The 26,500-nt window shown below is 39.3% G+C and overlaps 1 protein-coding gene across 1 annotated transcript in view; it reads left to right on the top strand.

Moving 5' to 3' along the window:
- LOC107083797 (slit homolog 3 protein-like) overlaps positions 1–26,500 on the top strand; it is a 256,322-nt gene that overhangs the window by 194,936 nt on the left and 34,886 nt on the right. Inside the window, exons 10-20 of the mRNA XM_015373268.1 lie at positions 1,191–1,262; positions 1,877–1,948; positions 4,085–4,156; positions 6,576–6,719; positions 7,127–7,290; positions 9,915–10,065; positions 12,830–12,904; positions 15,697–15,840; positions 18,299–18,442; positions 21,291–21,454; positions 25,303–25,435. Of these exons, the coding sequence (XP_015228754.1) occupies positions 1,191–1,262; positions 1,877–1,948; positions 4,085–4,156; positions 6,576–6,719; positions 7,127–7,290; positions 9,915–10,065; positions 12,830–12,904; positions 15,697–15,840; positions 18,299–18,442; positions 21,291–21,454; positions 25,303–25,435 (1,335 nt within the window). The remainder of the gene's footprint in view (positions 1–1,190; positions 1,263–1,876; positions 1,949–4,084; positions 4,157–6,575; positions 6,720–7,126; positions 7,291–9,914; positions 10,066–12,829; positions 12,905–15,696; positions 15,841–18,298; positions 18,443–21,290; positions 21,455–25,302; positions 25,436–26,500) is intronic.

Here is a 26,500-nt window from a genome sequence, read left to right on the forward strand (position 1 = left end):
TATATATATATATATATATATATATATATATATATATATATATATATATATACATACATATCCAACTACAGTAGATATCCATCTACACTACACTTCCTCCTCTCTCTAATCCTATTTCCTGTCTGCCTACTTTCAAAAATGAAAAAACGTAAAGGCCACTGGAGCCTAAAAATAATCTTATAAAAAGGTTTTGCTAATGCCAAGCTTTGGCATTTACAAATATTTAAATGACTTTTTCCAGAAGAAAAGTAACAACCTTCGCCTTTTGCTTCCTCAATTCTGTACCAACGCTCAAAAGCTTGACCAATGTTCACCCTCGTTTTTCTTCTTTTTTATTCCACTCAAATCTGAAAAATGTGACACCAAGAAAAACAATTTCTCTGCTCTATTGTGAAGCTACTAAGACCTGATAATACTGAGCTCCATCTAATGCTACTACTTATGGGTCCAGAGCCGCATGTGGCTCTTAAGACCCCCTACAATGGCTCTTAATAGAGGTTAACTAGTATATAAAGAGCTAGCTAATGTAGTATAAGAACAAACACCAGTCTTAAAAGCTTTTGTGGTTTTTATTTAATTTAATTTTCACGACAGCTATACATTAAAAGCACCAGATATATGTTTATAGAGGTATTTTCTTGCTTTTCTACATCAAATTATACCCTATAGAAATAAAATCCATGCTTCTGCTGTATAAATCGTTCCATATTTTTTCTCATTATATTATTATATATAAGCTATTGGTTGTTTAAGATGGCAACAGATTTCTTATGGCAGATATTTAACAAAAATAATAGGTTCTGTTTTATTGAAAAAAATCTAAACGGGTTTTACTCAGCAGGACTCTTGCAGACTCCTAATCTAATCTGACTTAAACCTATGTCTTTTTTTACAGCATCGATTCTTATCAATGTTGTCATTGTAACTAGAAGTAAATATTTACATACGTTGGACCAGTTTAAATGTTTTAAACAATTCTGAGGATGTTTCAAAAACTGGAGAGAAACTGGTCAGATGTTCAGGTGTGAACAGGTTTTTTAAAGGTGGAAGTCATTTATTTGCATGAGGAGAAATGTATCCTAGCAACCACAAAAAATTCTAGATTTTCTTTTTTAATGTGATGATTTAATTTCAGCCCATTAAAGTTTGCCATATGCTGACAAATTTTTGTATTGTTTCCCTTTCTCCAGTCGTTTGGAGCAGAACTTGATCAAAAGTGTCCCACCTGGAGCCTTTACAGCCTATAAGAAGCTGAAGAGAATGTAAGTATCCTCAGATGCAGCAATATACATATGAATACACACAAACAGGCATGTGGGTCCTGATGAATTAAAGCTGCCATGTTGTGCCTGCTCTAAAACATTATTAACATGATCGCGGGTCTGAACATAGAAATTATCTGCGATGTGTGCTTTCTCCTCACACAGTTGAGAAGAAACCAGTCTTTCTAAGCTGTCTCACCCTTCTTGTGTGGATAAATGAGTCCATCCAACAGTGAGATGAAATAAATCTCATGCTAACATTTGCATTTGACCTCTTATTAAATGTGATGATGGTGGACTTTGTTTCTCCATTGATGTACCCAAAGGAGCAGGCAGGTTTTAACCTCTCCACAGCAGCAAAGTTTAATAAAATGACATGTCTCAACCTGAATATGCGACAAATTGCCCTGTTTTCTCTGTCCTGTCACTTTAGATTTCTGCACTCTCTCCATCCATCCCTCTTCTCTTCCTCTACCTCATTTACTCCAGACTTGTCCTTTCTCCCTGACCTCGGCTGATATATTCTGACTTGATGGTTTGTCAGACAGCTCGAGGACATTCAGGCAGAATGAACCCCATTACCGAGCATTACAGTAATCTCATTCTCTCCCCAGTGACTTGAGCAAGAACCAGATTTCCGACGTTGCTGCGGATGCTTTCAGCGGACTTCGCTCCCTCACCTCGTTGTAAGTACGCCGCTCCACACACAGACATCTGAACGAGGCAAATAACAATGTTTGTGCAGCAGATGTTGACATGTGGGAGAAAGGCAGCGGGTGGAGAGGTAGTTTCTGAGCAGGTCTGTGTTTGCATCTTTCAGTGCAATAAGAACATGACAGGCAGCTTTATTTGAATCAGTGGGAAGCCTACAAGTGAAACTGACAGAGGTACAATGAAAACAGCAAGACAAGATGAACTCAGCTAAACACAAGCCTCTGTTTTAGAACAGCGATGAAGCAAAGAAACCTCAGAGATGAACCTGAGATGAACCACATGTTTACATCCTCTGTATCAATAGACTTAACTTTAGTTTTCTTACGCTGTCTGACATTGAAGCAATCAGAACTATTCCTGCTTCAGGCCAGTTTCAGGTCAAACCATCCGTCAGGTCGGTTAGAGTTGTAGAAATTATGGTTTCCTAAATTTCTGAAATTTAGGATGGAGGTAAGCTCAGGGTTTTTTTTTGTTTGTTTTTTTTTCAGCACTTTATTGTCATTTTAATATCAGAAGTACAGAGCAACGAAATGAACTCTTTAACCCAACCCCTTGGAGAGCGGTGGGTTACCATTTTGCAGTAGTGTGGGGGTTTAAGGTCAGAACATCAGGATTCCAAGCTCTATGCCCTAACCACTAGGCTACCAGTCCCCAAAGCAGGCATTAGCGTCTTGCCTAAGGACCCACATTACCCCAAGCTGGGATACAAACCCAGACTTCCTGTTGCAGGACAGGTAACTTACCACTTGGGCTAGCCAGCCATTGTGTTCGTTGGTTATTACCTAAAAACATAAGCTGGTTAGCTTGGAATTTGTAACGCTTAGGGTTGCGTTTAAGGGAGGTGGTGGCAGACTTGTTAGGACGGTCAAAAAATCATAACCACACTGATACTGGGAATTCCACAGTGTTGTCCTTTAATAAAAACATTCTTCACCAACCTTACAAAGTAAAGTTGAACCGAGGATATATATATATATATATATATATATATATATATATATATATATATATATATATATATATATATATACTCACAGTAAATTCTATTAAGGATACTTAAGTATAGGTATAAGTTTAGAAAGTATACCGAACAATGTACTTTTAGTGTACTTGAAGTATTACTAAAGTAATACTTGTTCAAACTAAATTGGGACATTTTTAAGTTTACTAAAGTATACTTTAGCAAACACTAAACAATAGTATAGTCAAGTACACTTGACTATACTATTAAGTATATGAAATATAGTTTAAAATAAGTAAACTCTAAGTGCACTGCCTGATTCTAAGTATGAAATTTGTGCACTTTTAGTATACTTGAATAAATGACTTTTTGCTAAGGGATAAAAATTGGGCAGAGTCCAAACAACCTGTAACCTTACCAAAAAGTAGGGGACCAACATGTCAGTTTAAGACCCTGTATCGATCTGCATAACATGTCTAGCAAACTAGAGTGTCTTAAAGAGACAGATGTCTGCAGATTTAGCTTCATTTTGTCAACATAATGTCCTTTTGTCATGAGGGCATTTTGTTTGAGAAGTGCACCAGTCCCTCCTGCAGAAAACCTGCATATTTGCTTTCTTTCACCCTCAGCAGCATCTTTATAAGCTCCTCATGTTTGGTTCTGGGGTAAATTCCCTCATATCTCAACAGAACCATTCATCTCTGGGATAGAGAACCCGTCTTCCCCCCCAAACTCTCAGATTGTTGAACTTTTCCACTCTATCCCTGCTTCCCTATGTGTCAACTTCCCTATATGTAAAAGAAAGTTGAAAAACATTATCTGTCATTATTTTAAAATCATCTTGTTAATTTTGAAGGGGTTGTTCTGATTTAATGTCAGACATTAAAACTTTTCTCTTTTTTCTATATAAAGAATCTGTTTTTAATGGTGTAAGAACAGTGAATATTAAAAAAGTATGTGTTGAATCGCTTTGGTTCTTCTGGGCTTTCATGATTTAATTCCTCTCCCTCCATCCAGAGCCATCACCGCTGGCTGGAGGGCTCCGTATTTCAGATTTAATACATGTCAAGTGAAGTCATTAAAGAGCCGAACACACGTGTTGACATGTCTGCTCTGTAAACTCACCCAGGATGTTTGTCCCTCGCAGGGTGCTGTACGGCAATAAGATCGCCGAGCTGCCTAAAGGAATATTTGATGGACTGGCTTCCCTGCAGCTGCTGTGAGTCTTTTCTCTTTTCAGCAATTTGTCTCACTATGGAAAGCATTGCCCCCAAAATGTTAAAGTCACAGGAACACGGGTAGTCATCTCAGATCAGACTTAGGCTCATTTATAACTTAATGCAGATGTTACAACCAAAAGCTTTAGTGGATTTTAAATTGATTTAATGCAATAGAACAACAGGAAGTAGGATGTAACTAAGAGCTTTAAGGAAAATGATGCCCGTATTAAAAGGGCATTATTACTATTATTTTAAATCCAAATTGGCTTTATTTATGACTGAGAATATAGATCTTTAAAGAATTGTTGATAATTCTGACTGTATGCAGGAAGGAGCTCTTGTCATTAACGCAGTGGTTCTTAAGACGCCCCTCTATGGAGACACTGCTGTTTGAGAGTTCAATGGAAAGGTTTATTTAGAAGATACATGTAGAACGTTTATAGAGAACTGAAACAAGTTTTGTTCTAGAATGGTCCAGTCAAAGCCAAGGTCTAAAAACCAAATAAACTGATGTACTCAGATGTTTTCCATCAAATCAAACTTGGTAGATTAGTGAGGAAAAAAACCCTACAACGCACTGCCTTAGTGGGCCCGAGGATAAACGCATGCCACACTTTTAAGATAATTTTGTTTTTCAATTTAGCTTTACTGTAGTTGTGATGTGATAAAATCTGAACACTGATAAGGTTCTGGGGTTGCTCTCTGGGATGGTTGAAGCTCAGAAGGAATGTGATTGGCTGAAAGGCAGCGCATTAAGAGTGTGGAGAGGACTCTGTGTAAATAGGCGTGGTTGACCTAAAGCCATAGCCACAGATTATGTCATTTCTTCATGCTCCAGTCCTCCTTTTTTTTACCTTTAATATCCCCTAAAATATTTAGCTAGAAGCTAAAAAAGGAAGTGTAACAGGAAGTGGAATCTGTCATCATCCTATAATGGTTTCTAATGGTTCCTTCTTGGGCACAGACCAACTGCAGCGCTGCTGCATGGCGTGCTAACATTTTCTCTACAGCTCTATAATTGCTGCATGTGGCATATGGTCGCAGTGAATGCCGCAGTCCACTGCAGCAGCAGCTAATGTTCTGGGCTTTTCCATCATAAAGGGAAGCGAAGCAAAGAGAATGAGGATGAGTGGAACTCAAGTAACCCACAGACACCTTTTACAGAAATCACATTTTGGTCATTAGTTTGCACAGTGCGTTGCAGGGTGTGGGGGGGGCACTGATAAATGATGGAAGCAGGAAGGGAGAGAAGAAGAAATCAGTTGTGATGTCATCAAAGATTATACGTGACCTCATTAATATTCAGCGGCTTCATCGGACATAAAGGTTCTGCAAGCAGAACATGGTCTGTTGAACACATGAAGCCCCCCTATCTGGGCCTGTCCACTCGTTACCGGGGACAGCAGGAGGGGCGTCTCCCTTCACATGTCCAAAAGAGATCGGTCTGACCCATAAGAATGTTGCTCTGTTCAAAGAGGATGCTGGAGTTGGACTCAGTGCAGGTACAAATCCACTGTTTGTGTTCCTGTGATCTGCTCTGGAGCAGATCCAGGTAATTAGTTCCCCCCATGAGCTGCTAATGAGGCGTGTGTGTGTGGGTTCTTATAGACAGGCTGGGCCTTTGAGAGTCCTCAGCAAAACAAGTCCAGAAAATTAAGCTGAGCTATTGCTCCTCCTACTAATTCACAGTCCACACAGAACAGAACCAAACAGAAAATAACTAAAGAGAACCAAACTCTGAGTGATGGAGGAGGTGGAGAAAATCACAGCAGGACTCCGGCTCAGTTTCATATGTGCATCAGTCCAAATCATATTTTCACCTTTCCCTTCACCCCTACCAACCAGAACCGTCTGATCCATCACTCACGTCCATAACAGCAGAGACCCGCGTTTCTCTCTGACTGGCATAACATTATGACCACAGACAGCTAAAGTCTATGACACTGATTGCAGCTCTTTATGAGCGACATTTATCATTCAGTCCGTGGTGCAGGATACATTTCTGGGTGAATTTGGTAGGTACCAATCTGTGATGGTTGGATCAGAACATTTCCAGACCTACAGGTCCTCTCAGGTGTTCTCTATCTGCAGTGGACTCAATTTACTAGAGTGAACAGTTAATGCTGGTTCTGGTTCTGAAAGATAATATGCTGTTTCACAGAGTCTGGAGCTGCAGAGCAGTCAGTAGCAGAACCTTTCACCTAAGAGACTTAAAAGCGAGAGGAACTTAACCAAAATGCCCTGAGTTGGTACCAGTCGAAATGAAGGACTGAATACATTATCATGTTTATATATTTTAGTTCTTGTTTAATTTTCTTGGGTTTTTTTTTACATTAAGATTGAAAAAAATACAAATTCAATCAGTTATGTCTTGTTTATGTGTTTGCTTTGAATTAAAAAAAGATCCTCGTGTTTCAGATTACTGAATGCCAACAAGATCAACTGTTTAAGAGTGAACACCTTCCAGGACCTGCAGAACCTGAACCTGCTGTCCTTGTATGACAACAAGCTGCAAACCATCAGCAAAGGCCTCTTCACGCCTCTGCGCTCCATCAAGACTCTGTAAGTGTGGGACTGGGCTGCAGGCTAAAAGGAAAAACTGTAAATTGGTTAAACTGATTAGGAGATACTTGTTTATGTTGGTTTTTCCTTAAATAAGCTGTGTCCATAAGTGTTTAATATATAATAAAAAAGCCTCGCTCAAACCATCCTGTCTACTCAACATGATCATCCAGAGGGAGGATCACAACACCTAAAGAACCACCAGGCGGACTTTTCTTTCTCCTTGTAATCAGATCAGTCCTGCTGGTGTTGGAGATTGCAGAATGCTTCCTTCCTCATATCCACCTCCTTCCTGCAGTGTTAATCCAACCAGACAGATATATTATTCACCAGATGTTCAGAGAAACAGTGGTGCATTACAACTGAAAAAACAGTCCAGACTCACCCCCCTCTCTATGCTCTCCCAGCCATCTGGCCCAGAATCCCTTTATGTGCGACTGTCACCTGAAGTGGCTGGCTGACTACCTGTTCGACAACCCCATCGAGACCAGTGGAGCTCGCTGCAGCCACCCCAGAAGGCTGGCAAACAAACGCATCAGCCAGGTCAAAGGCAAGAAGTTCAGATGCACAGGTGAGAAATAAGTTTCTACAAAACTCAGAGCTTTGCTCCTCAGGAACGTCCTCTCCTCTGTCTTGTCACAGCCACAAATCTAATCGACCCAAACAAAGTTAGGCAGAAAAATGGAGCACAAGGAAAACAATTTAAGGTTTGAAAATATGTTTATAAAATAAAAATGTCAATAAATGAAGCATATATTTGTTACAAGGTGATGGCAGCACTATGTTTTAGGGAAGATTAAAGAAACACCTGAACCTCTGTGTTTTTTCATCCGATAAGATAAAATTCTCTAATGCTACAGTTCACATCGAATACGATTTGAGCAGCAAAGAAGCGTTTGCTGCTTCATCTTTGATGCTTGTCCACATTAAGGTCAGACGTGTACAGAAGCATCTGATGCTTGTGCTGCTCCTGTGTTCAATGGCAGAGTGGATTTGCTATATTTGCAGTGATAAGTGGATAAAAAGTTGTTTTAATGTGTTTCTAAGCGAGAAAATTCACCCGAAAACATTACGATCCTGCCTTAAACTATAATTTCGCTGTGGAAGCCATGCAGAGCCACATATACCGGAGTTAGGCAGTCACTGGTATTGATTTTCTGCAACTGTTCGTGGTGGCAGGAAGTAAATGTTAGCTTTTTCAGATATGTGATACAAACTGCAGGTATCAGAATAATGAAAGCGAACATATTTTGCCAGCATGTTTCAACATTTTATGTCAATTTAGGCAATGGAGAGATCATAGCGCTCACTTTTTATAGATTAAAAAAAATACTCCTTGCCTTTTATGTAAACCTAGAAGAGTTTTACCCCATTTTTATGTGTGTATATATATGTATAGAGAGAGAGAGGTAATTTCTGATGGCTTCATGCTTTGATGCGCTTTGATACATGTCAGCCATAAACTCTGCATGTAAACTGGCTGCTTCTGCTGCTCAAATCGCATTCTGTGTAAACGTTGCATAAGCTTTGTTGTTGTGATGTGACAAAAACTCTAAAACATTTGTCTTATTAATGAGATTAAACTCAAAGGATGAAATTGAATAAGAGAGAAATATTTGAAGGGCCATGTCTCGGTCTGTGTGGGACTCCATAATGGCTGCCATCACCTTGCAGTGAGCGAGCAGCTTGTCCAACAGCAGCAGGACGTCTCTAACTCTCTTATTTAGTAATAATAAAAAAATAAAATCAACAAACTTACTGAAATCTTTCTGAATATCAGCTTTCTTCGCTACTAAATATCGGTTTTCATTACAGCTTATTTGGTTGCTCATGTTGATTCATCGTCTTTTGTCACATCATATTCCCATCGTCTAAGTTTTAAACTCCTCATGTCCCAGTGCCTCCTCAGTTGTTAGAAACGTTCCTCCTGAGACCCTGTTGAAGGTCAGACTGTGGTCTTTGCTTCAGCTCTTCCTGTCTGCAGCTCTCCATCCCTGCCTCCTTCCTGTTCGGACCTGCAGTTTTCTGTCGCTTCTCCTGCCTGTGTGGACCCCCACCCCCATCCCCAACTGACTGGTGCAGCTCTCTAGTCGCCCCGCCCTCCTCCTGTGTGGACCTTCACTCTGATTGGTTCGTGCAGCTGTCTCTTGTGCTTGATCTAACCATGTGGCCCCGCCTGATGTGACATCACATGGTTCCGTCAAGCGCCAGGGACCGCCCGGCACACGCCTACATGCCTCCCCCAGCCAATCGCACGCCTTGGAGCATAACCAAGGGGTTAGGCACCAAGACTCCTCTACATGCACGACCTAGGACCTACTGTGAAAACGTTTTGGTTGACCTGTGTTGCACATTTAGAATCTGACATCAAATATTCTAAATTTCAACACCTCCTCGGTGTAAATAATTCCAGCATACCTTCGCTGTGTTGGTTACAGGTGGAGATTTTCATTTTGAATGTGTTAACAGCGTTTGTTTTTGCAATGAATTGTTTAAAAATCAGAAATGAGTTTCTTTGCATTTTACAGCTTACAGTCTGACCACGCTTACTGCTGCTTTACTCACCCACTCTGCTTTTCTTTGCATCTTCGCCTGGCGCCATCACCTGTTTGTGGTATTGATGTGTAAGCCATTATGTTCATCAGGCAGGTCATGTTGCGCCCATGCATGTTCTCAATGGAGCATGCAGAACAAACAACAGGCTAGATCTGAAGTCATGGCTGCATGATCTCAGTAGTAATGATGTAAACCAGCTCTTTTCCACTGGAACATATAATCAGAACTGCTTTTGTTCCATGTAAATAACAGACATGGCCTCCGCTTCACTTTGTCAAATAGAAACATATGGGGTTAAAGTTTGTTTATCTGTAGATTCCCCCCACCCCAACCCCCCAGTCATACAGAACCGACCCTCCCTGCTTTCTAAGCGATTCATTTAGTATAGCCGATCTGTTGTTTTTAAAAAGTTTCATTTAAAGTTTGGAATGTTTTGTTTTGACATTTTAACACCAGAGTAAATGTATACATCAAATTCACTGCTTTATTCTTAATTTGATGTTTTATTTAATCACTTTCTGTTTCTCTTCTCTTTCATTTCCTCCATACTACCTTTTTTTGCTGTTGTTTTTTTTTAACCCTTACATTTCAACCTCCCTCTCTGTTTCTGCATCTTCCGCTGTCGTTCTCCCACTGCAGGTCAGGAGGATTATCGCAGCCGTCTGAGTGGGGACTGTTTCCAGGATCTGGTGTGCCCAGAGAAATGTCGTTGTGAAGGCACAGTGGTTGACTGCTCCAACCTCAAGCTCACCCGAATTCCTCCACACATCCCTGAACACACCACCGATCTGTAAGCCATTTCATTCATACCATCTGTATGCATAGGCGTTTTAAAAGTTTTATCTAAATGCTCCAATTCTCTTTACACCGTAACCTTTCTGTCTTTCAAAAAACTTAAAAGAAAGATTTTAGCTTATTTACCTGCATATGCATATATGCAGTACACAGAGCCCGTCTGTCTCTCTGCTTTGTCAGTGCAATATCACCAATGTCACTGTTCGTTTTCTGCTCTCGGACAAAAATGCATCTTAGCAGTCTTTCCCATCTCTCTCCAAATCCCTGAGGAGCCATCATGATGCCTTGGAAAGGGTCATGTACCAGAATACTGAATAGGCACCATAGATCATTCATTTTCCCCTGAAGAATGGTTGGGTGAAGCTGATAAATCACATTAGGAATACTGCTAAATCTGTAAAAATCCACTCTTTTAAAACCAGGGAGAACTGCTGCTTTCTGTGATGGGGTGGGGCTTTTGGTGTCTGGCTTCAATGCTCTCTCATTGGTCAAAAGACTACTTCCCTAAACAGGTCGCCATGGTAACACAGAGACACAAACAGAACTGGGCAGAAATGATTAATCAATTGAAATAATCCATGACTAATTTGGTATGGGTTTAATGGTGGCTAGAGTAATGGCATGTGGACTCAAACATGTTATTTACTGAAAGAGAAACACATTTACAGCATTAAATAAGACAAACTCCACAAATATAAAGATTTATAAACATAAAATATATACAATTTTCCCATTAAGGAATAAAATTGTCATACTTGTGTATAGGTATATTTTTTACTTGTTTTGCCATATCCAAATTCTTAAAAAATGTAAGAATAATTTTTTTTACTCATTTAGAAATGTTGATATATTAGAATTATCTCTTTTTAGACTGATCAATAAATAAAAATAAAAAAAATAAATTGATTAATCGCTGAAATAATAAATAGGTGCAGCCCTACACAGAACACACAACCACACCCACTCGCACCGTAGAGTCATGTTTGTGGACTGTGAGAGGAAGCTAGAGTACCCAGAACTAACACCTAGCGTTTAGAGAGAGAATACCCAACCTCATGTAAAAGACCTAACAAACCGGCACACAGCAGAGGGATTTAAACACTCTCTGAGTTTAGCCGTTTCTGTCTGCTACTCTTCCAAATGATTTCTTCTCACAAAAGCTATGAACAAACTCTATTAGCTCCACCTTTGGCCATTGAATCTCTCCTGTGTTTAGTCAGCAAACATTCTTCCCAAAACTGTGTCTCCAAAAGCTCTCTTTTGGAGGCTGCTTTTAAGATTTAACTCCTGCTAAGATTAATAAAAAGAGTTGTTTTCTTTTTAATATCTTTGACATCTGCATTATTTTCAGGTTTAATGGTTCTTAATCAATATTATAAATGACCACTGATAGTGTAGGGACTCAAGCTAAATCAAACAACTTTTAAAGCAAAGAAACATGTTTTTTCATTGTATGCCTTTCAATGTTTTGGGATTTAACTGACAAATATAAGGAGAGGAATAAGTGGTTCAAAATTTAAAAAGTCCAACACGTTAAAAAGTTTTAACTAAAATGGCTAGAAAGTTAATTTAGTTCATTTCAGCACTCAGAAAGGTTTTAAAAGACTCAGCTTTTCAGGTGGTCCAGACTAAAGTTAACCATCTGTGTTTGAAACCAAGTTTAATTCCAAATTTCCCAGCTAAAAAGAAAAAAGGTCTGTTTTAAAGCTGTCAGCTTTGGTGTCCAGCCCTCTGATAGTTTAAGTCTGAATTTCTCACTGATTCTGCAGGTAAAATACTGACTCCTGGTGAGAGCTCCACACATCCAGTGATCCACAGAGCATTGACTTCCTGCTTTTAATTCAGCTCAGTTGTTTTCTCTGTGAATCCTCCTTGCATCCTTCTTTCCTGCCGGTTAGAAGATAAATCCCTTCTTCTGCTGTCTTAAACCTCCTCGCACTTTATCCTCCTATGAAGACCACCAAACAGCATTTATAGGCAGATAGTGCACCCACACACAGGAGGACAGCTGTGATGTGCACATGCAGGATGACGTGCACGCTGTCACATTGTAACCGGCGTTATCAGGGTAAATCAGAGGAGCTGGTGGTTCAGCTCAAGGTCTTAATGACTCCTTCAACCACAAAAAGGGGGAAAGATTTCATCTGAATGTGCTGCTCTTCAGTTGCTGACCTCGGCGGCTGCATCTGATGGTAAACTAATCAGATTTGCACCCCCTTCATTTACAATATGTAAATAAAGCACAGCAGGAAAAGCAGTATTATCTTCATACTACTATCAAAATGCTTCAGGCATCACAATAAATTATGTTTGTTTGACTTCATCCAGGTTGGTCCCTGTTTTAATGCTGCGTCTCTGATTAGAAGGTTTCCCCCTGAGCTGAGCTTTCACTGTCGCCCTGCGTGGCTTCTGCAGCCCACACACAGACACAAAGTCCATCCTTTTAGCAGCACCTTTTTAGTACAAATTACCTCAATAAAGCAGATGTCTGGCTTCCTATCTCCTCAACAGTTTTTTTCTGGGCTCAGGGCAATGTGGGTATTGATGACTACATAGAAAAGATTCATTGCTCTCCTCCTCTCCTCCTGCTCTGCCTCCACATTTTTATTTCTTTGTCGTTCTCTTGTTTTTTAGCTGCATCATAGTTCAGACCCCTCCTTCCTGCCCTCTGCGTGTTTATATCGAAGTCCTTGATGCATGTAAAGCAGTTTGTTTCATGAGAAATAAAAATCTAACTCTCTCTGCCCTCTTCTCTGCAGGCGGTTAAACGACAATGAAATTACCACCCTGGAAGCTACTGGGACTTTTAAGAAGCTGCCCAACTTGAAGAAAATGTATGTTTATTCCAAAGTGCAAAGATGTTTTTTCTTTAGCTCTTTATTTTTTCCCCCTTGCTCTAAACTGTGATTTTTTTTTTTATCTTTATCCATGCATGTTAAGTGTATACTATGCCCTGAACTTTCCAACATTTCGTACTGGTCCAAACTCAAACATTATTTAGAGTTTTTCTCTGTTGGTTTGGCTCATTTCTTGAAATTACATTCTCAAAATAACTCTGGCAATCCTTCTGACAGTTGTTCACAACAGAATTGAAATTGTCTTTATATGTATCATATTTCCAATGTCTTTGTACATGTTTAAATGTACAAACTACATGTACATTTGGCCCAGAATTAGCACAGTTAGCCTTACTTTAGCATAACTCTGAAATGGAAAAATTCTGTCGATGTAAACTGATTGGTTGCCTCTCAGTCTAATGGTTTTTCTCTGAAACACAACATTAGTGTATTTTCCTTATCTGAGTCAACAGATGCACAATAATGTGTTCAAATACCAAAATAAATCCAGGTCATGATATCATGAATACCATGTACTCTATGAATATATGATAAATTGATTAACTGACAGTCAGGTCACACTAGAACTTGATTAATTAGAAGAAGTTTTCCGCATCTGAAACAGGACAGGTGCTGTCCATCATTGTGATTCTCTATACGTATAGAAATGTGAATATAGAGCTTCATCCAAACTGTTAAAGCTTCTTAACATGCAGGCAGAGACTAAGTATATGTGGTGGTAGAATAGGGGGGAGAAGTTTAGGGATTATTGAGACATGCACTCATTTTCTACCCACGCTGCATTGCAAGGGAAAATATCTACTGTGACATAGATGAGAATATGTGGCCAGATAGACGACACAACAGGCTTCTGTCTTGCAGGCTGATAGATACAGGATGGTGGCCAGGAGGATAACGTACAGGAGTGGGACCAGTAAAGTAACAGGCCACCCATAAAAATTGTTTTTGTTTTCACCAGAAGCCTTGCTGTTAGGATTTCACTTACATTTTTTTTCTGTAACTTGAAGTAGTATTGTATAAATAATAATTGTCTTAATTTCCTTGTGTGCAGTGTTGTCAGCTCTTGGCCACCCCTGTTGATAAATTCTATAACCAGTTTTTTACACTAACATGCTGTCGGCTGCACAATGAGAGCAGTAATCATATGATTGATGGACTGGGTTAAAATGAGGGACATTTCAAGGTCTTCTGCCACAGTGATAAAACATGTAAACATCTGACTTTCAGTGCTCACACAATGCCAAAATGGCGATTTATTTTGGAGGCACTGACAATCTGTATGACACAGAAACTTCTTTTTGACTGTTTTGGTAGGGAGATGAGTTTCTGCCGATTAACAGTCTGTTGTGCCAAATTATCAAGGTTGGTTTTTGGAAAAGCACCAAAAGTGGTGAAAACATCTAGCCCGTTTAGAGAAATGACTTGAATATTTGAGAAGAATCATAGCATTTTTGGTGCCACTGGCGATTTATGTGGGAAAGAATGAAGTATTGCAGGAAAAGTGAACAGTTTTGGAAGAGATATGAGCTTTAGCAATGATCTTTGAGTTTTGAGAATGTAATTTCTGTTTAATGAGCCCCAAATACTGTGAAAAACTATAATAGGTAGAAGGAAAACAAGGTTTAAAAAAAAAAGTATTAACAAAAGCACGCCACCGGTTTTAGATTTTGAGTGTAAAAGATGGAAGCTGTCCATCACAATTTATTATGTCTATAAAAGTCCTAATAAAATACACTGAAGAAGTTCAGGGCTTTGGTTTATTTTTGAACAGAGCTTGTATTCCCTGGTCTGAAAAGAATATGAATAGCAAAAGGAGAAAACAAACATGTAGAAAGAAAAAAGATTTAAATGAATGTGAGAGGTTTATAGGAAGAGCTGCTGGATGAAGGAGGAACACAGAGAGGGAGAAAAGCTGAAATAAGGGCCGAGTAAAGCAGCCATTGATTGAAAAAAAGACCTTCAACTCAGATTTACAGTCAGCCCCTATCTGCAGCCTGAGAGTGTGTGCAGGTGGGAGTCTGTGGGGGGGTCGTGTGTATGTGTGTGTGTGTGTGTGAGAAAAAGATAGAGAAAGATGGAGCAGAGACGAGTGTTTGATTTATTGGAGAGGAAATTGCTAACCATCTAGCAGCATCACTGACAGTATAGATTGGCCTGCTCTCATTTCCATTTTCCTCCTCCCCCCTCCTCCCACTCTCCTCACACCCTCCCTGCAGTTTGCACTGCTTTAATACATTTGACTTAATATTTGTCTGCCTCATTTTGTTTTTCATTCTTTCCTGAACTTTTTAAATTGCCCCTCTCCTCCCGATCTTCCAAGGAGCTGATAAGAGGAAAACTGCAGCCTGGCCTACCTGCCGATGGGTATCATCTGAACTCATTGTTTCCCCCAGCCAGGCTCTTTCTTCCTTTCACTTTCTCTCTCTTTGTACCATGAAGGGAGGCTGCAATCGTTTTTAGTCATTTGTGACCATTTGTCCAATATACTTTATGTATGCAAGCCCGCCGTGTCAGTTTTAGTGGCGGCTTCCTGTGTTATCGAAAGGGCTCCTTGTAAAAGGAAAGGATATTACAGGGAGAGATTTGGGCTTACATTAATTAGCTGAAGGGACATGATTAACTGCTGCAATCAAACCGAGGGGAAGGATGTGAGCTTATCTTGTCCCCCAGTTTATGAGAACAACTTTATTTGCTGAAGCAAACACAGGCAGTTAAAAAAACACCTGAGTGTGGAAAGAAGATGACGTGTTTTGGCTCTCTCTTTGCAGAAACCTGAGCAACAACAAGCTGAGGGATATCCGTGAAGGAGCCTTCGATGGAGCTGGAGGAGTGCTGGAGCTGCTGCTAACAGGGAATAAGTTAACGGGGCTGCAGGGACGTATGTTCAGAGGCCTGAGCAGCCTGAAGACCCTGTGAGTGTCACCACAGAGCTGTGTGTGTTGGGAGGGTGTATGCAGTAAATCTGTTTGCAGCGCTGAATTTCCCTGTAACTAATGATAATTAAATCGTTACATTTTATTAAGAAGAACTGGCTGTGCTTTTATATTATATGGCAGCAGCTGCAAATGGAAAATTGTTCTATTCCAGGGAATCAGGAAAGCTGTGCAACAGCATCTGAACAGGTTCAAATATACATTTTTAGACCCTAAAAGGTATATAAAGATAAACTGTATGGTTTATTGGTTGCTTCTGAATCTGATCTTTTTTGCAATTTCTTTAATTTATAATGTTTCCGTTCTGCCTGGGGTTTGACAAAGATAAAAGTAAAGTTAAACACTGACAAGGTCAAAAGAAAGAAATAGCAGAATTATTTAAGTCGTCAAGTTAAAAGTAAGGAGGCTAACTTGTTTCACTTATTCTTATAATTCATGTCATTTTCAACGTGAAATCATTACAGATTTAGAAAATCTTCAATATAATCGACAGAAGCTGAGCTTTTTACTCCAACATAAAAAAGCTTCTGACGTCTTACACCAGGAGTGTTCAACGTTTTCCAGACCAGGACCCCCAAACTGATGGCAATTAGGAGCAGGGACCTCCTAATTATATATATATTGTATACAATTGTGTTATATCAAATTGGTCCTATAGTCACTCTATTACAGATGGAGTAATGTAACAAAAGTAATTTCTCCCTGGGATTATTAAAGTATTTCTGATTCCTGGTTGATGGGACAGGTGTTGTGAATGAAACGATGGCCAGCTCTTAAGAGTTCCTGTGTGACGCTAAATGTGTTTATTGATGATTGAAAGACATCTTCTGCCTCCATTTATCTGTTTACTACAGTCTGTTGAATTCATGTTAATGTGGATTTAAAGACAATTCAATTAGTTGAAAAATTGCAAGGAGAAATATAAAACAAAAAAGTCTGATCAACCAAAACTTTCACGACCCCCATGCAGTACCTCCATGGACCCCCTAGGGGTCGCGGACCCCCTGTTGAAGACCTCCGTCTTAGACAATAGAGATGTTTTTGGATCTTTTATCACACAATATACTTATGAGGGAACTTTTATTATTAAGTTTGATTATAGATTTACATTTTTGGAAGCTGAATGTCACATGATCATTATATCAACCAGAATCAGCCTAATGAGGGGCACGCTCTTCCTATTCCAAAGTGAGGTGGTGTGTGTGTGTTTTCTGTAATGACTCTGTAATGCTATCATGTACATATATGCGGACTAATGACTCTCTAATGGCATCATGGCTGCTCCTGTATTATGTTAAGAGGGTCCTGCTCCAGTAATAGCCCTGCTAACCTGGTTAGTCTGTCCCAGAGATTGCTAATGCTAACTAACTCACTTACGGTCCCACGTGGCCGCATGTCAGGAGCTAATGTCATATTAAAGTCTGTCATGGCCGTCCAACAGAGGCTGCTTTGGATCTACTCCCTCCTGGTAATCAGGACATCATGGCTGCAGTCCCATTTGTTTTCATTGATATTTGGTAGATTGGATTTCCTCCAAAACATAATCATCTCTGATTTAGGGTTTGCTTTGTCCTTAGCTAACCCCAACTATTTCAAAAATTATTCAAAAAGTTATATAAAAAAAACATTAAAAATTATACAGACTGAAAAAGTATATTTTTAAAAAAATCCATATACTCAACAAAGCGGATCAGTTGCATGTAATGAAATCTAGTTTATTACCATAAGATAATTTCTTCAACCACAAATGAAGCAGAGAATCAAAAACAAACCCAGTAAAGAAATTTCTGCAACTATTCAGATTAAAGTTTTTCTGCTTTCTCTTTATGGTGTTTTAAAGAAAGGGTTTTGTAACCTTTTTAAAGTTAAAAACCTAATTTAAGTTTAGTAGAGGGAAAAAGACTCCAAACTGCAGCATGAATGTCTCTGTGATTATAAACTGCAGCAAAGCCGCACAAGGCAAACAGAAATGCTTATGCAGCCCAACTGGGCAGAATCTCTGGAGAGATTCTACTAACCCTAAAAGTTCTCCATCCTTAGAAGCAAAGAAGCTTACCTTTCAGTTCCACACATAAATACCTTATTAAACTAATCATGGGAATGTTTTTAAGTGTTTTTCTGAATCATTAGAATGAGATTCTTCATATTCAAGGGTAGTTTGAAATGATCCAAATAAAAAGATCTGGACTCTAACAGCTTGGCTAGTATTCTTTGCTTTAAGGCATCTAACGGGCTGTTTCATAGCTGCTCATCCAACTACCTGATCATTAGAGCTCATTAATGCATTAGATGATCTGAGGGTTTCAGGACATCATCTGCTGGATAGTTCCACCAAATCTAAAGTGTTTGTTGGTCATTTTTAAAATGCTAGATAAATATGTGTGTGATGTCAGATCTGGGATGTTTGTAGGAACTGAAATGAATAATGTGTTTCCAGCATGCTGCGGAGCAACCAGATCAGCTGCATCGACAACGGTACCTTCACGGGTCTGAGCTCGGTGCGTCTGCTGTCCCTCTATGACAACAGGATTGCCAGCATTGCTCCTGGAGCCTTTTCTACCCTCCATTCCCTGTCCACCATGTAAGTCTGGATCAGCTGCTTAATTCAAGCCTCTTTGCTCTCCCTTTTGTTTGTCTTTATTTCTTTTCTGGTTGGGATTCTGTGTCTCTCACACAATGATTCACCGCCTAGTACATGTGCACATGTTGTTCTCTGGAGATCCTCATCATCACAGATGCTCTTCATCATTATGGAGTATATTGGCTGTGATCCCAGACATTTATTATCAAAGCTGCAGGTTCCAGCATCTGCACACACACTGACGGTTAGACTTGGACCCGGTCTGGACTGGCAAGATTGTTTTTTTCCTCCCAAAGATGAGCACACCTGCTGCAACAAAGAGCTGCATTATGGGATGCCATATTTGCCTAATTGAAGTGTTTGGGTGGGAGTGTTTGTGGAATGTAGAAGGATGCTTTCATTAGACTGATCAGTGGTTTGGGCTCAGAAGAAAAGGACCGTTTGCTGTGTGAACCTTTGCTCCCTCAATCGTCTGAGCAACCAGATGAAAAGTTGGTTAGTAATTAATTAGATCATCTTCATCAGCTCTTGGCTGGTTTTAGTCTGTCTTTATTCCTGCTGCTGTTTGTTCATTACAATGGAGCAAGAGGAAAGACAAATGGGGACAGAGAGGTGAAGAATAGCAAAATCATCTTTGTTTTTTTCGTCATTCATTCGTTACCTTCTGCTTCTTTCCTTCATTTTCCAATGTCGTACCTTCAATGTTAGTTTGGCTCCTTTAAATAAAAATATTACAGCCCATTTCTCCTATCTGCAGCAGCTTAATACCAGCTACATTGAATGCAGCATTTCGATGCATTGATGCTCCTATTTCTCATTCATATCTTACTGAATAGCAGCTTCTTCAGGAACAAGGACTGATGTTCTGTCTGGAGCTGAAGATCAGAAATTTTTTTTATCTTCAGTAAAGTTTTCACCCAGGAAAATGTCAGTTCTTAATTTAAAACACTCGATTAGATGGGAAGTAGATCTGACCAGAACTCCTAGAGTGCTCTGGAGTGTTGGCTTAGTGGTTAGAGCATTATGCTTGTGCTTGGAGAAGGTTGCAAGTACCCGGTTTGATCCCCACAGCCTCCACTCTGGGTTCCTGAGCAAAAACCTTTACCCCGCACTACTCCACACAATGGAGCACATGGACGCACACATTTTAATGGCGGGTATTAGTTGCAGGAGTCATAGAACCATTTAGTAGAGACCATGAGTAGAATATGGAAACCTACATTATTTGGACAAGAAACAAGGCGTTTTCCCAACTGCGAAAAAATATATAGCACAATGGATGAAGATAAAAAGCTGTACATATTTTTAACTCATAAAATATTATTTTTTCATGGTTTCAAATAATTATTTTTGTTGCCTAAACTGCAGATGAACTTGTGAATAAATAAATATGTTTTACTGTCAACATCAGATTAAAGAGACGATTTAAAAAATCGAGATATGTCTAAATGAAGCCAACTATTCCACCATTTATGTAAAATCCCATGATTCTTCTTCATGTTTCCAGATAAATGTCTCATTTATCCATATATCTGAGTCAGAACAATTAGATTTCTTTTAGGGATGCACGATATTGGGATTTTGGCCGATATCCGATATGCCGATATTTTAAAACTCATGTAGCCGATGAACGATATCGATACCGATGTTGAAGCTGGACAAAAATTAGTCATTGAAAATAGCAGTTTTGTTATCCATTTCTGACACTTTGAAAAATAATATACTCAAATATATTTTCATATGCTGATATCAAATAGATTTTTAAAAACGCGGTATCGATCTATTTTACTTTCAAAATCTCGTGAAATTTCATCGTTCTGTTACAAACTCTCGTGATATTTTGCAAATTCTTGTGAGATTTTGTTAGTAAAATAGATTGATACCGCGTCAGTATATCAACATATAAAAATATGGCAAAATTTCGTGAATTTTCGGGGGATTTTGTAGCATAACGATGACATATAGCAATATTTCATTAGTAAAAGAGATTGATATGGTGTTTTTAAATGGCAATATATCAGCATATGAAGATATTGTGATATTTTAATGTATCATCATTTTTTCCCTCGTCTTTAGAAGTTTTTAAATCTGTCAAAAAGAAGTTTTTGAGGAAAAAGAAGAAGTAGTGCTTATTTATTTTTTTTTTAGACTTTAGAAAATTAGAAGCTGATCAAATATCGGGTTAAATATCGGTGGGGTGGCCGATGTCCAATATTCAGTTTTAAGGCCGATACAGGCTGATACCGATAGTGGGCCGATTATATCGTGCATCCCTAATTTCTTTATATTCTCTTTTTTTTGCGTGTTATTTTTCATACAATGTGAAATCAGTAATGTGATTGTGGTAAAAGATGCTGCAGTCATGAATTTAAGAGTGATCCAGCCGATGCTCCTGATTGGCTGCTTTTACAATTTTCACTTTATATGGTTCTGAACAAAGTGGATGCAGGAATAATGTTTTTAAAAGAGGAACAAGTTTAAAGAGGGGATATAAAAAAATTAATAAATTGAGCTGATAACCTTTTCATGCATTCTCTGTTCTTTACTAAATGAATAGAAATAAGCTATAACCTTTCCTCTCTTCTCTTCGTCTTCTTCTCTTTGTCTCTGATCCGAATGTATTCAAAGGCTACAAAATGTTTTTTGTTGTTGCTACAAAAACATCCAACCATTGTTAAAACTGAGAATGGCCTAAACCTTCTTTTATTTGTGCTTTTTGTGATTTTCAGTCTATTTGGAGTTCTGAATGTGAAACAGGCGGCAACTTGAATAGATTGAATTACAGGATGACTTTTTCCTTAACCTTCTGGTGACCCTCCTCTGCATCCATGCTTCATTTCTCCCACAGAAACCTTCTCTCCAACCCGTATGTGTGTGACTGCCAGCTGGCCTGGCTCGGTCAGTGGCTGAAGAAGACCAGAGTGGTGAGTGGGAACCCCCGCTGCCAGAAGCCCGCCTTCCTGAAGGAGATCCCCATCCAGGATGTGGCTGCCCCTGACTTCACATGTGATGGTGAAATGTTTATCCTCTCTGCAGATATTTTTGCTTCCCTTCGACTCTAGTCAGCACTATTGGAAACATGTTTGTAAACTGTGGTACAACCAGCTGAGCTCCAGGAGAAATGCAGCAAACATTGGAGATGAAACTGAAGTGTGAGAGGAGGTAAAATTTGGCGTTCTGCAGCCATTGGTCCTCTGCGGACCTTAGTCAGCAGTGAAGACAGGACTTAAATGTTTGCCTAAGAAATACTTATGGATCCCAAAAATTAGGGGTTAGGTTGTTAAAAAAGCTTTTCACAGGTGGAAAGAAGTCTGAACTGCTCTGATTAAAGCTTACTCTTTTGTAAAGGTAAGTTATCATAGAAGGAAAATTTCATTTCATGTGAGTCAGATTAAAATTTCGATTAGCTGGTGATAACAAAAGGTTCAAAGTCTTTAAAACCTCATTTAATTAAGATTTAACATTATACTATTATTAGGAAACTCAATTCAATTTATTTATGTTCAATGCACATCATCTCAAGGTTCTTTACAGAGTCAGTTCAATCAATTGTTTCCAACAGACTGGTTAGAAGTTTTTTATTTAAGGAAACCCAGTTGATTGCATTAAGTAATTGGGTTTTGCAGCATTCCCTCCTCCTGGAGGAGCCTTTATTGACACTGAAAATCACTTGTATTGTGTGGCTGAATTTGCAGCAATCTCTCATACCGAGCATGCATGTACAGTAGGGACAGTACACCCATTAACAGGAGGAAACCTCCAGCAGAACCAGACTCAATGTAAGCACTCTTGTAAGCACTCATGGGAACCATTATTGATCCTCACAGCTACCTATGAGTCCCCGAAATGTAGCATAGTCCTGGGAAATTGTCCCCACCAGGTTACCAATACATTGACATTCTTATCTGACTATGCTGTAGGTAGTGAGGACCATGTTTGCCTCCCATTGACTTCCATTGATTTCCAACCCTTTCTATGCACTAATAATGACAATAACCCTAAATCTAACCATTACCAATGCATGCCTCACCTGACACTTAGCTATTGGCAAAGAAATCAATTAAGGACCAGCAAAATCTTTTCACTTTATAAAAACCGGTCCTCAATTTGATGGTGAAATCAGAAAAATTGTCGTCTCTCTCTGATGCCTAGACAGGAGTACAAATACAGGCTGGTGTTACTGCTCAACAGTGCGCCTAGCCAGATGGAGCAACTATGAGGAGGAAAAACAGAACACAAAGTTAAAAGTTGAAGTAACAAATAATGCAATATGGAGAATAGAAGGAGAAACTTGCAGGGATAGGGAAAGCAATTCTATGTCCTCAAGCAACCAAAGCCTATAGCAGCATAAATATAGAGAGACCAGAGTAATCTCAGCCATTCTAATTACAGGATAAGCTTGATAAAAAAAAAATAACTTCTAAGCCTACTCTTACGAGTACACAGGGTATCTTATTCACAAACTAAAAAAGGTTTGGTTCTATAAGAGTGGAACCTGATACGTAAAAATGTATGCTTCTGATTCTACTTTCAGAAAGTCTAGGAATCACCATCAAGCCTTCAGATTTGGAGTGAAGTATTCTGCTAAGAACAGCACACCACCCATCCATCCATACAATTGCTGAACACTCTTTACTTCCTAGTCCTGCTTTCTTCTCCTCCACAGGTTCTTAAGTCATTACCCAGGGAATGAGTTTGAAGAGTAGTTTTCTTGGTTGCTTCAGACCTTGATGTTCATTCCTGCATCTTGTACAAACACATTCACATAAATCTTCTTTCAGTCCCTCTCAGCCGTTCCAACAGTTCATACCACCCTCAGCTTTAAATCAGAGCTCTTACAGTCTCGACAGAGGTGACTAATGTCCAACTTTAAATCTTCCTCGTCCTACTGAAGTATAAAAGTAATGACATGAAGGTGGAGGGCAGTAAATCATTAATGCAAAGTGAAAATTAGGGGGTTTGTTTGACCTTTCCTTTATGGCACACCACTGCTCAGGTTGTGGAAATCAGAGATCTAGATCAGTAGCAACATAAAATCAATGATGCTTTGGCTCAGAACCAACCATCAAATGTTTGAAGACATCCTGCCGACGCCAAGACAAACAAACTGTTCCACATAACCCCCTAAGCTGAGGCCTTCTCACTTCTAGGAGGCACACAAAGACTCTACAGGAGGCAGAGGGACACACACACACACAATAGCACTCAGTGTGGCACCTATTTTTAGCCAAGTAAAATGGTCATTAAGGTGTCCAGATGCAGCCGGGGGAAAGGTAAAGTTAATTGAATTTGTGAGAAGATATTTAGCTCACATTTAGGTGTTAGTTCGATTAGCCGCGTGCAGAGTGAGTAAGCCCCGGGCTGCACCTTTCTGTGGACTCCATAGCGACATGCAGTAGATTAGACACACACATTTGCACATGCATGCATACATTACATGACCCTTCTACCCGTCCCGTAAGCGCTCATTTACTCGACATTAAGAGATTAGCTCAATTATAAAACTACAAAGACAACGTCAAAACAACCACAGGACACAGGAGAGAGCTATTAGACATGCATCAGTCTGCACACATGGAGCCTTCCTTAAATGCACAGTGAAGACCATTTGGCGGGTTGAGGGTTTGATTTCCGGCTTCGACACACAAAACAACACTGAAAATGTAAAGAACAATTTGTGTGTAGCTGAACAATTTCGTGTGAAATCATAGTGAAAATGCTCTGAATGGCAAATGAGCTTAGTGAAGGACTCTGAGCTATTTCCATGATGGCATTTTAAACACAGGGACTGACAGACCCAAAGGTTCACATATGGGATGGCTAACTCTCCCTTTTTGAACTACACTCAAGCTCAAGTTCCAGTTGTGTTATGATTGGCAAGGCTTCCAGTTCTAATTATCATTAATTATCTTTTACCTCAGCTTGTTTTACTTTAGAGAACATCGCTGAGCTGCTTACATTCAGCACATCTCCATCAGAGCTGTGCTTCTGTGCTCATATTTGATGCAGGAAATGGAAAAGCCTCACGCCAAGAACAACACAGCCTCCATCTCTGATCCTTCTTATCAGAGTCCTTGAGTGATTGCAATCACTCTGTGTCTGTGTGAAGTGTATGATCATTGCAGCCAAACAAGTGAAGAAAATCTAAATAAATCTAGACTATAATGTCAGAGCAAAGATAACTTGCCTTACCCAGGCACAGTGGTACTCTGTGGATTTTACTTCCTTAACCCCATTAGACACATCCTATAGCAACCAAAATGACCATTAGAAATAACAAATATGGTTTACAGACCTGAACAGACCTAAAGTTTTACTAAATATCCTCCTTTTTCTCTTTCACATAAACCAAAAGTAGGGACACCTAAGAGACAGCAGCAGCTTAGCCTAAATGTCAGCTTTTTCTGCCTAGATTGGATCAAAAGGAATATCTTTATTTTGACCTTGACATTTCATAAAGGCATTTATTAATTGAGATAAAATGAAAACTTTTCCAGAAAAGGACATATAAGTGTTTCCCACAGCTGGCTGCATATATGTGCCAAATAAGTGTTTTTGATGTATTTGTCTGACTCTTTAAAATACTGTTGAAGATGTCTTATTACAAATTTCTCAGCGATATATTTCATTTAATGCTCAGGTTGTAGGTCAGATGACTTCACAGCTATTCACTTAACATCTGCTTGTTTTAAAAGCATTAGAAATAAAAATGACCAAAAATCAGAGTCCCAGCTGAATTAGCTTTTCCCTTTTCAATTATTGTATCTGCTTAGTGTCTCTGTATTTTTCTCCCTTATTCCTCTGTTTCTCCTCTTCTTTTTGGTCTCTACTCAAACATTTGTCTTCTCTACTCTTTCCAGGTGCTGAGGATAATGGCTGTCTTCCTGCATCTGGTTGTCCCGACGTCTGCACATGTTCAGACGGAGTGGTGCGATGTAGCAACAGAGGGCTGCACGCTCTCCCTAAAGGCATTCCCAAGGACACCACAGAGCTGTGAGTCCGGGGTGCACACGCTGAAATACTCACGAGCAGACCGGCTTGTTTTTTTAGGACAAACAGAAAAAGACATGAAAACTCGTTTCACGGCTGAAATGATGTTGGTCCAGTGCAGAAAATTAGAAAACACTGAAAACTGAACCTCCAGCAGTAATAATGAATTATTGCACTCAAAGGCATAACCACAAACAGACAAGCAGAGCTCTGTGGCTGTAAAATGGGACTAGGCTACAGGGTCAATAGCAGTGATTAGGTATTGATCAAGCTGAAGAAGACACTCCATCATGCTGTCTACATGACCTACTTATGACCTGAGGGAGAAGCAGGACGCCACTGGATCATGAAATGTGGGAGCGTCCCTGTGAGCATCAGTGAAACTCTTCAGTCTAAATTTTTCATGATGGCTGGAAGGTGAAGGCTGCTTAATTTTAACACAAAGATGGTTTCACTCAAAAACAGCACCAGATTGAAGATGATTTCAGACAGCACTTAGCCTTGTTCCCTAAAGACTTGGTACTTGGACTCGTGGTCTGAGCCTCCAGTCTAAGAAACAGATTTTATATCATGTGATGAAGTGTGAAAGGAAGCTGGTATGACTGCAGCTGCTGCTCAGGTGTTACTTTGAAACGTTGAGGTTGATACAGTGCAGTGATGACGGTGGATTATTATGGCATGTCAGTGGAACAAAAACGGTTCCTGTTAGCTGAAAGCTTCAAAATAATGACCACATTAATGTCACCACATCTCAACCCTGCTTTAAATGAATCAGGAACATTTCAGAACAAAATCAACAAAACTTAGCCTCGTTCTCACATTGCTTAAATAGCTGCAATGTTACAAGGGAACTTCCTCCTGAAATTATACAAATAAAGATACTATCTGTCCTCATAATCTAAAAATGTCCAAATCAAAGCACTCAATGTTCAACGTCCAACTTAATCCTAAAATAAATTTTAATAAGTGTTAGAAATGTAGTAAATTAACTGTTAAGTTATTAAAAATTGAAATATGGTTGTTATAAATGTTCTAATTTACTCTCAAAAACTTGTTGGTTGAAAGAAA

This window comes from Cyprinodon variegatus, unplaced genomic scaffold (assembly GCF_000732505.1).
Source record: "Cyprinodon variegatus isolate N-32 unplaced genomic scaffold, C_variegatus-1.0 Scaffold84, whole genome shotgun sequence".
Taxonomy (NCBI): Eukaryota; Metazoa; Chordata; class Actinopteri; order Cyprinodontiformes; family Cyprinodontidae; genus Cyprinodon; species Cyprinodon variegatus.